General features: G+C 36.2%; 1 protein-coding gene across 2 annotated transcripts in view; it reads left to right on the forward strand.

Annotated features, from left to right (window-relative positions):
* Positions 1–10,930, forward strand: part of SNX2 (sorting nexin 2) — a 35,612-nt gene extending 24,682 nt beyond the window's left edge. For both annotated transcript variants that reach the window (XM_052778061.1, XM_052778060.1), the window contains 8 exons: positions 1,676–1,751; positions 3,041–3,154; positions 3,382–3,475; positions 5,271–5,476; positions 6,507–6,650; positions 9,367–9,451; positions 9,559–9,626; positions 10,444–10,930. In XM_052778061.1, the coding sequence (XP_052634021.1) occupies positions 1,676–1,751; positions 3,041–3,154; positions 3,382–3,475; positions 5,271–5,476; positions 6,507–6,650; positions 9,367–9,451; positions 9,559–9,626; positions 10,444–10,494 (838 nt within the window). In that variant the 3' untranslated portion in view covers positions 10,495–10,930. The remainder of the gene's footprint in view (positions 1–1,675; positions 1,752–3,040; positions 3,155–3,381; positions 3,476–5,270; positions 5,477–6,506; positions 6,651–9,366; positions 9,452–9,558; positions 9,627–10,443) is intronic.

Consider the following 10,930-nt stretch of genomic DNA (forward strand, 5'->3'; position numbering starts at 1 on the left):
ACACTGGAGGCTGTATGCTGCTGCCAAATTTCTCTGTAGAAATGGAATAATTCCCATTAGTAATGGGAAATGTAGCCTTATTCATTGAGAGGATTACAGCTAACTCTTTCCAAACTGGTTGGTGCTTAAAATTAAGATTGCAGAGATTCAGTAAGTAAAACTTTAACAGCTTACATAGGCATTTTGGGTTTAAGGAATTAGGGCACTTCAGTATATCTGTGTTGTGGTTTAACCCCAGCCAGCAACTAAGCACCGCGCACCTGCTCACTCACTCCACCCACCACCCAGTGGGATGGGGGAGAGAAAACAGTAAAACTAGTGGGTTCAGATAAGAACAGTTTAGTAGAACAGAAAGGAAGAAAATAATAATGGTAACAATAATAAAATGACAATAATAATAATAAAATAATTGGAATATACAAAACAAGTGATGCACAACAGAATTGCTCACCACTCACTCACCAATGCCCAGTTAGTTCCTGAGCAGTGATCCCCCAGGCCAACTCCCCCCAGTTTATATACTGGATGTGACATCACATGGTATGGAATATTCCTTTGGCCAGTTTGATATCCCATGGTATGGAATATTCCTTTGGCCAGTTTGGGTCAGCTGTCCTGGCTGTGTCCCCTCCCAGCTTATTGTGCCTCTCCAGCCTTCTTGCTGTCTGGACATGAGAAGCTGAAAAATCCTTGACTTAGTCTAAACACTACTTAGCAACAACTGAAAACATCAGTGTGTTAGCAACTTTATTCTCATACTAAATCCAAAACATAGCACTATACCAGCTACTAGAAAGAAAATTAACTCTATCACAGCTGAAACCAGGACAATCTGTTACATAGAAAATCAACTGTTGGGCAGAGAGATGGGAGAAAGAGACCTTCAGTCACTTGGAAGTAAAATGGCCTTCTGATACTTACAGTACATTGATGTGACTAGCTGAATTGTGGCATGAGAGAGATTGACATATTGAACATAATCAGCTCATTTCTCCAAGATTTCCTTTAATTCTAAAACAAGTCAGCCAGAATTATCTGTAACAAAAAGCCTGTCCACTGCACTGTACAAGAATGTTTTAACAAGCTCATCTGTTTTTTTCTGGCATAAATTGGCTGTTACTAGAGGAGGAGGACTTCACTCAGCTGTTGAAAATACGAAGTACAGTATTTTACCACTGTGCAACATAAAATTATGGCAAGCCCCACTTTAAGGAGTTTCTGGTGTAAACAAACTATATTAGAAACCACTGCCCACACCTCTGGTGTGTTATGTTGTGGTATGGAGTGCATGGGGCTGCATCACTTTCAGTCAAAAGTTCCAGGTTTTGTGGCAGCCTTACTGGAGTAAGGCTTCAGTGAATGTTTCAACGGATTAGTGGTCCTAACTTGTAACTCTGTGTAGGACTTAGCCTAAGTGTTTGTTGGAGGAAGGTGACAGATTGCATACATATGGTTTGAAGAGTCAGCAGAGAGGCAAAGGATTGAAGGGGCATGGAGACTGAACTATCATCTGACCCTTTAGAGGTGACTTTTTAAGAGTATTCAAGCCCCATTAGATAATGAGGGAAATTGTGTGCTGCATTGTACCCGTTTTTTAGATGAAGGACACTTTTCAATGCTGTCAGGCATATTAAATCTGTTTTGTTATCTAATATTTTAATTTTTAAAATCATAGGTATCTACAACGAACAGTAAAACACCCAACCTTATTACAGGATCCAGATTTAAGACAGTTCTTGGAAAGTTCCGAGGTATTTTAAGTTTTTTTAAGTTGTCCTGTTTGTTTCTAGATATAGTAACCTACAAAGCAATATATTCTCTTTGTACTGAGACCTAATCCCCTAAACTCATATGAAATGAAATTGGATTGTACCCTTCATGGGATAGAATGGCAGAGGCTACTTAGGTAATGGTGTGCCTCTGCCTCGGATAAAACTTGGAGTGGTAATGACCAAAAGCTATTTGCTGTTCAGCGATTTCTCAAGTGAGTTGGTCTGTCCAGTTCTGAGTGAAGCTTGTCATACATGGTGAAAACCCATAATTGATGTTACTGATTGTTAAATAAGATCAAGAATTAAACTGGCTTGGAAGCAGCTCTCTTGCCTCTAGGAGTCCAACTTGAGGTGTATTGGTAGGATAATGTGAAAATGCTAGCAATGCTGCAGGCCAGACTAGATGTTTTGTGAATAGAGGACTTCAGTCACCTGTGCTATCAGTTTGGCACCTTTTGCAATATTAAATATATTGTTAAAGATGCATAATATCTCTTTATAAATGTACATAGCGGATTCAGTGTAATACTGAACTGTCCTTTGGCCAATGTCAGTATCTTAGTTATACTAATAAGTCACAGAGACCTCAATACTGACAAAAACATCATTGATAGATAACTTACAGTGGATTTGTCAATGCTGCTGACAGAGAAAACGTCTCATGGAAAGTAAATAGTCTGACATAGGGGCCACCTTGTATGGCGTATTCAGACTAGCCTGAATAACAATATCAATTAAATTTAAAGTTTGTTAACTTACCGCTGAGGATTTCTAAGTACCTAAGCAAATACAGAGGTCTCTTGATATGCATGAGGTAGGTTTTGAAATCTGGCCTATACTGAAAAGCAAAAAGATACTAACCTTTTATAATCAGCACTCAGTGCAAATCTTGCATTGCAATTAAATGTGTTACAGAATTTCTTTCATCTAATTTGTTGTAAATCTAAGCTTTTCTGTTCCTGTAGCGGCAGTTTGTTCTCTGTAGCGTATAGGTGGCTAGTTAGGACCTTTGGCTAGTGCATAATAACTTTGGACAAGTGGGTTGTTTGTTCCATTTAAATGTAAAAATGTAGAAGAAAAGTAAATAGTCTATATTTTTAAGTTTTCCTCTTGAGAATGTAAAAGTAGTAAATCAGAAATTAGATTCCACTATATTGAAACACATAGGAGTAAAGAAAACCCTATATCCTTTTCTTTCCCCCTTGTGCCCAGTTAAACCTCCATCCTTTTAACCAGTCTGTTTGCCCTTATTTGTCATTCAATTCCAGCTGCCGAGAGCAGTTAACACCCAGGCTCTGAGTGGAGCAGGAATATTGAGGATGGTGAACAAGGCTGCCGATGCTGTCAACAAAATGACAATCAAGATGAATGAATCGGATGCAGTAAGAGCTGATTTTTTGGCTTGAATAATGAGACAAATTAATGAGCCTCAACAATTGCATTTTAAAGCTGTAGAAGTAGAAAATGGGTTATTAATTTGCTTATTGGCTGGAATTCTTAGCTGTATCAGTTGACCACCCTGGCAGTATGTGGATAATTTGCTTCTTTAAAACCAGAAATGTTGTTGGTAATCTAGTTTGTAATGCTTGACTCTTTCATCTTTTGTCAGTGGTTTGAAGAAAAACAGCAGCAATTTGAGAATCTGGATCAGCAACTTAGGAAACTTCATGCCAGTGTCGAAGCATTAGTCTGCCACAGAAAAGGTAACTTTACTTTTATGTGGCTGCATGAACTGAAGTGCTTAGAACTTTAGGAAATGGTGATGAAACGAGCTTAGTATGTCAGAGCTCTTAACTAATTAGTTATGCAGTATAGTTTAATGCTAAAATATTCTAATTGTACCTTTTAGTTTACACTGCCCTAGCATTTTTCTATACTTGTTTTTAATCTTAATTTTAACCAGAATATCTGCTATTCCTAAAGTCACTGTATTGATTTAGCATATGAATCTTTTTTTACAGAGATTCAGTACCATATCTAGCAAGTAATTCTACTACAGTAGACATCCATAAATGTATCTGTAGGTCTCATGGCAAGAGTAATTTCCTTCTGAACAAAAAGTGGCTGCGTAAATCCATTTAAATATCTTTTGGTTTAGTGTTGTTCTGTTAACTCAGTTTAAGCTCTCAAACAGGAATTTACTATTCTTAACTTGGTCCACATAATGATACATCATCAAGTTACTGTTAAGGTAAACTTTTCTGGAAAGATAACTAGTCTCAGAATGTCGGCTTTTGGTTTACTTATTTTAGAGAGAAGCAAAGCCTGTAAGTTTATATTTTAATCACCTGTGCTGCTGTTTTGTCAAAGATTGCTTTCCATCAGATGATTTTAAAAAAACTAAGACACCAAAACTTTGATTAGTAGTTCAAGGAAGACCATAAATGTGCCTTCTGACACTGCTGTGTTATGTTAAAATATGGGGTCACCTTCCAGCTCTACACTTTCAAAAGTATATGAAAATATCACAAGTTGCTTTCTCATGACTCTATCAGGAATTATTCTCCACAGTAAAAATCTTTGGCCAGATGTCCTCAAGGCTAAGGAGTATTTTAAGAAGAAATGGAAAATGGAAGTGTTTGTTTACTGTTGATTTGACACCTGCTTATAGATCTGAAGAATTGGTTTTGCTTTGGTTTTTTTTTTAAGAGTTATGCTTAAATTGTAAGGGTTTTAAATATTTGAAGACATTTTGCTTCTACAAACATTTCAGGTGTTCTAATGATTCCATAGATGCAGCATGGTTGCAAACAAGCCTGCACTTTTAATCCTGAAGCAGTTTGGATTAAACATTTGCTCAAAGTTCCTTTATAGGACTTAACTTTGTACAGGATGACTTACATGGGATTTGATGAGACAATTGCCCTAGTATTTGTTAATAAATAAGCTCAAAAGTTGACATTCATAGATGCCAAACATGCTGGTATGTGTTTTTTTTTTTTTTCTTTTAAGGCATGTCAGAATGTGGCAATACATTACAGTATGCACAGTTAAAGGTACTTTAGTCAATAAAAGAGTCCAACAGAAATAAATTCCATTCATGGGGGTGGTGGTTTTGTGAAATAGTTAGGTTTTTTCCCACTCTGAACTGCATGGAACAACTGTGCTGTAGACCTGTTAAAATTTTTTCGTATTTGCTATGTAGGTGACTTGGCTTTTGTTTTGTGGGCTTGCTTTTTCTCTGAACTAGGCAGTTGGATAATAGCAAAGTGACAGTTTTTTCCATGTCTTTTGGTAGACAGAGTAGGCATGATATTAACAGGCTCAGCAAAACATTTACTTGTGCAGATTTTTTTGTGCAGGAGTTGTTCTCCTACATGTGGTTTCCTTGTGATCTCCTTGTGTATTTTATCATGAGCTTTAGGAAATGCAGATAATATTTTCCAGTTGGTGAAGTTAGGGTTGAAATAGGGTAGAGGTCTCTGCTCCACTGATCTATGCTACAGAGTAATGTAACAAATTAACTATATTGTACTGAACATTACTTCTGTATTTCAGAGCTTTCAGCCAACATAGCTGCCTTTGCTAAAAGTGCTGCCATGTTAGGTAATTCTGAGGACCACACTGCTCTGTCTAGAGCTTTGTCTCAGCTTGCAGAGGTTGAGGAGAAGATAGATCAATTGCATCAAGAACAAGCTTTTGCTGATTTCTATGTGTTCGCAGAACTTCTTGGTGATTACATTCGTCTCATTGCTGCAGTAAAAGTGAGTACTACAAGGCAAAATACTGATTTGTGTGTTTAAAGTCATATTCCTCAACTTGTACGTTTAGGGTAAATGAATGTGTGCATTTGCACACATCATAACACAGTCAAGACTAAGTTTTTGCCTGAAGTTCTAGCTGAGTAAAATGAATGCATCCATGATCAGTTATTCCAATGATAAAAATGGTTGTGATCAAAATTAGGAGTGGATTAATAAGATACAGACAAAATGTCAGTGGTGAACACCTTCTACATTGAGCAGTACTAATTGTACACAGTATTTGGGGATGCCATACACTGCTGTGACTAAGCATAATGTACTTGTTTATTTCAGGTTACTTATTTTTACAGTATGCCCATAACTTTTCAAGAATATAATTTGGCTGTATTCGGTAGATAGCCAATAGTTTCTGTAAATAAGAAACAAATACAATTTGTGGATCTACATGTCATTAAAGAAAATACTCAATTTTATTGTAAGTTATGCTGCACAACATAATTAGGTTTTGACATGGGAAAGTGTGTCTATGACTTTTATCCAGAAATAGCTTTGAACTTGCCAGGTTGCTGGGAGTATATATTTTTCTTTCTAGTTTCCTTTTTTTTTTTTTTCCTCCATATGTGTACTTTAATTCTGCTGCATTAGTCCATTGCTAACAAAAATGTATTGCTGAATATGCATGTAATCTATATGCATAAAAAGTTCACTAGAATTTGCATTTAGAGAAGTATTTGCATAATAGAGCACTTTGTAGTTGTTGTTTTGGTAGTGTTTTGATGGAATGAGAAACATAAAATGGTCTGGAGCACTAAGGTGACTGCTCTGAAAAGGCTTCTTGAATACCCTGTTATTTGTGGAAGGTATTGAGCTGTGCAAGCATGCCGTCAAATGAAATGCAAGACGACATGTGGTAGGCATAGTGACGTTTCTTTGAGTATACTTGTTCCAGCTTTATCCAGAATTACCTTTTCCTACTAGGAATTTAGCCCTAACAATTCCAGTTGTTTAATAAATTTGTCTGTCCTTACAGGGTGTGTTTGATCATCGAATGAAATGCTGGCAGAAGTGGCAAGATGCTCAGGTCACTTTACAAAAAAAACGTGAAGCTGAAGCAAAGCTCCAACTTGCCAACAAACCTGATAAATTGCAGCAAGCTAAAGATGAGATAAAGGAGGTAATGTCTGTTATCAAACATTATTCTGGAGGTCAGACTTTCTGCATTAACTCATTCATTCTGCATTAATGCACTACTTTATAGCATTTTATTTACAAATCACTTACTCATTTGCTGTTTTCCATATTTACTGAAATTGTTAAAAGGAATTTATTTAAAATATTAAATGTATGCAATTGTTACTCATTGTAAGATCTGTAAGGCAGTTAATACTGTCTCTACAGAGTCTGGGAGATGGGAGGAGGGGAACATGGACAAGTTAAATAATGCTTTTAACTGTTAACAGAATGCTTGGGTAGGCAGAGAAGCATCTCTTGGCTTCTAAAGCTAAAATCTAGCTAAGATAACTAACGGAGAACTGTTCCCATGTTTTGCTTAATTATGCAGCTTATCTACCCATATATATATATATATGTATGTATATATGGTGTAATTTCAGTAAAAATAAATCTAACATGTTGAAGTGTCATAATTTATACACTTTTTCTATCATGCTTCACTAAGGAAATTGAAGAGGTAGGACAACTTAATTATTTAACATTAATGCATTCTAATTACACGCCAGTATTCTCCCATTAAATAGTGGGAGAACATCATTACAGATTTCAAGCTCTCTTACACAGTTACTTTGTTTGGCTTCCTCATTGGTCACTAACCACATGCTGCTTTGTTCCTTCTGCCCCTCAATGTATTTTGCATACAGTGTTGAAGTTACTCATTAACTTGACTTTCTTTTTCTTAAAAAAGGCCTTTGTTTACTGGGAAAACTTAGTGTCACTCTTGTGTGACCACGTTCTTGCTGGTTGCCTCTCTTGATGTCACCCATCCATCCACAATACAAGTGAGCTGGAACGCCTTGCTGAAAATACTTCCTGAGTATTGGAAGTAGTAGGAAATACTTGGTGATCCTTTCCTAGTCCCAGTATTAAAAGAATTAATTATGTTGTTCCTGAAGATTTATTTTTCCTACTTTATTGGATGATTAGAGAAGGTTATTAGTAAACCCACAATTTGAATGTGCTGATTGAAGTTATTGCCATTGAAATATGTTCAGAGTTGCTGAATTCTGTAATAGTAGTCCCTTCTGGCAGAGAAACTGCAAAGTGGAAGCCTACACAGCTTGAGCTTCATCCATGACTTAGTTGCTTTTTGCCAATAAAAGGCCAAAGAACAGTCCTAGAAACAGCATATTGAATAAGGAGAAATTTCTTTTTGTCAGCAACTGTAAGATGGCAGACTATTATCTAGTGATAATTCGTATAGGACCTGGCATTTGGGCATGATGAAACTGTGGGATGTTGGATCCATTAGGCCTATAGAAGCTTTCACTGAAGTCGTAGGCACCTCTAGTTGCTGTGGTAGGAAGGCACAGGCAGTCTTAATCTACCTTTTCCTTGGCTGAGTTTTGTATTGTTTCAGTTATTAGATAACTCTTCAGGCTGTTCTTTCGTGAAGGACATCCTATTATGACTTACTGCATAGCTTCATAATGTATATCTGAAAAGGCAGTAAGGGGACTCTGAATAAATATAAACTAAAAATATAAATACGTAGAAATCTGTTGGAACATAGATGATGTTCATCTTACACCACAATAGTAACTTGGCACTGCACCACAAAATGCTGCTGTGAATAAGTAAGTAGCACCCCAGGACTGCTAACAGGAATATGGTATATTGAAGTATGTTGCTTCCCTGCTGCCTTTTTCTGAGGAAGATAAGTGTTACTGGGTATATTGGCTCCCATGACTTGGTTAGTATTTTGAGGTGAACAAATACAACTGCATTTTAAATATGGTAGCCTGCATGCGTCTGAAGTGTGAGGCTCATAGCTTAAATTTAACAATATTAATAGGTGTATAAAAGCAGTTATAAGGTAGTGTAGATAATGATGATCTCTTATTGTGTAGCTGGATGTCTTTTCCTGTAAACTAAGGAGAAACATAACCTAGTGTCATGTGTTGTTACATGAATGCCACACTCCCAATATGGCAAAACCCCACAAGCAGCATCACTTACTCTGAATTTTCCTTTTGTGCTCTTCTTAACTGCAATAACTTTTGTACTCCTGCTTTCTATGAAAACAGTTCCCACAGAACAAGAAAGTATGTGCTTTGGCTTGCTTATGCAACATGCATTTGTTCTGACTGGAAAGCCAATAAACACATTCTCAATAGCTTGTCACCTGCAACAGAAACATGACAGAGGTAATCATATACTTGACTATAGGCAGAGATGAAGATCTAGTCATCTCTTCTGGGATTAGGAAAGTACAGGGAACTGACTTTTGAGACTCTTCCACACTTGATGGGACAGGTAGTCACAGAAAACTTACAGGTTTAGATTCCTTTTATAATGGTGTTTGTAAACAGAATAGCAGGTAAAGCTTTAGAGATCCTTTCTCCTTTCTGATGAATCTTTAAAGAAATGTTATTAAGTGTTCCTGAACAGCAATACTAAGATATTTTCACATTTCATCTACAGATAGCATTACCTTAGAGATACTATTGTTCTAACTGATTTGATTACATCCTATTACACAAATTGTTACTTTGAAATTGTTATTTTAAGACTCCCTTAAGTATGCCAAAAAAACGAAATAGGTCCTTTTCAGCTCTTGAGTGACTATCACTGATATACTAAAAAAAGTTCAGATACTGATAGACTGAATGGACAACACAAATTCTTATTATCTCTGCATGTCTTTCCTTTGCCAGTGGGAGACAAAAGTTCAGCAAGGGGAAAAAGATTTTGAACAGATCTCCAAAACCATTCGCAAGGAAGTGGGAAGATTTGAGGCACGTATAATTTTGTGCAAGTAAATGACAGTTTTACTTTAGATAATATTGACATTCCAAGTAAAATTGGTTAAGAGGTTAATATGCCATAATTTATTTATTAACAGAAAGAACGAGTGAAAGACTTTAAAACTGTTATTATCGAGTACTTAGAGTCATTAGTGCAAACACAACAGCAGGTAAGATAAATTTTAAGTTTTGTACAAGTTAATATTTAATACCTTCCATATTAGGTTAGTTAAGAAAAGACAGGCTTTAAGTATAGCAGTTTCTAAAACATAAAGAACTATTTCTAGTCTGTACTGTATTGGAGAGTAACAGTGATTGCAGTTTCCCAGCTATTGCCATGCTCCCTTGCACAGCTCTAATTCAGGGAAGCAAGGGAGAAGCTCCCATAGGGATACGGGCGAGTGGAGGGTCTTGTCGTCTTCTGAAACTGAAGTAATACTTTCACTTGTAGATTGGAGTAAATTGTAATGAATATGTACTTAGACTGACTGAAGAGACTTGAATACTTAAATGTTTAATGCTCTTTTTTAAACGTATAAAATATTACTGAATATTGTGAAGCAGTAAAACAGTTTCCAATGACTCAGAAATAGACCTTGTTCTCAAAAGAGTGTCTGGAGGCTTTCCTTTGTTCTTTCAGGGAATATAACCCTCTGGCTTTGTTTAATTTAAAAAAAAAAAAAAAAAAAAAAGTGGTACCCTTAGAGGTACGAATAGCAAACTGAGCTTGCAAACAAATTCTGTGTAACTGTATTCTATAGCATTGTGTTCAATGTGTGGTAACGCCTCTGTTGCTATGAGCTGATTCGTCTATTTATTACTTGTATTTTTTATTGCATTATGTAATAATGTAAATGAGTAATATGAAGCACCTATGTTCTTACTTTGTCCAGTGGAGACAAGTTTACCACAAGAGGAAGAAGGTATATGTGTTTTCTTTTCCAACATTTAGTACTTAATAATGAGTGGTTTTCCCTTCTCTTCAAGCTAATAAAATACTGGGAGGCATTCCTACCTGAAGCCAAAGCCATCGCCTAAAAGAAGAATATTCCAAATGACAAGACACTCTGGATGTTTGTCCTGGATAAAACTAAATTCCACAGTGAAATCACTTTAAATCATCCAAATAAACCACTATATATTTTATGAATTAACGTGTGGCTTTTTTATATACTACAGCATTTTATTAACAAGCTGCATGTCCTGACCCTCTTTGAAGTGGACTGTGGCATGATGTTCTGCAATACATTGCTGAATTGAACACTATTGTGTCTTAATACTTGCACTAAAATGTGCACTGCAAGGCCAGAAAGCTGATATTTTTTTCTTTACAATACAATGTTCTGTAGTAAGTTTACCTGATCTTTATGAAACAAATTTAATTGCATTGATTAATGTTCACTTAAACATTCCTGTACAAAATCATGTTTTTGTGATTACAATAATAAAGGGATGTACCTTGTGAACCATTGAA

The sequence above is a fragment of the Harpia harpyja genome, chromosome Z, assembly GCF_026419915.1.
Source record: "Harpia harpyja isolate bHarHar1 chromosome Z, bHarHar1 primary haplotype, whole genome shotgun sequence".
Lineage (NCBI taxonomy): Eukaryota > Metazoa > Chordata > Aves > Accipitriformes > Accipitridae > Harpia > Harpia harpyja.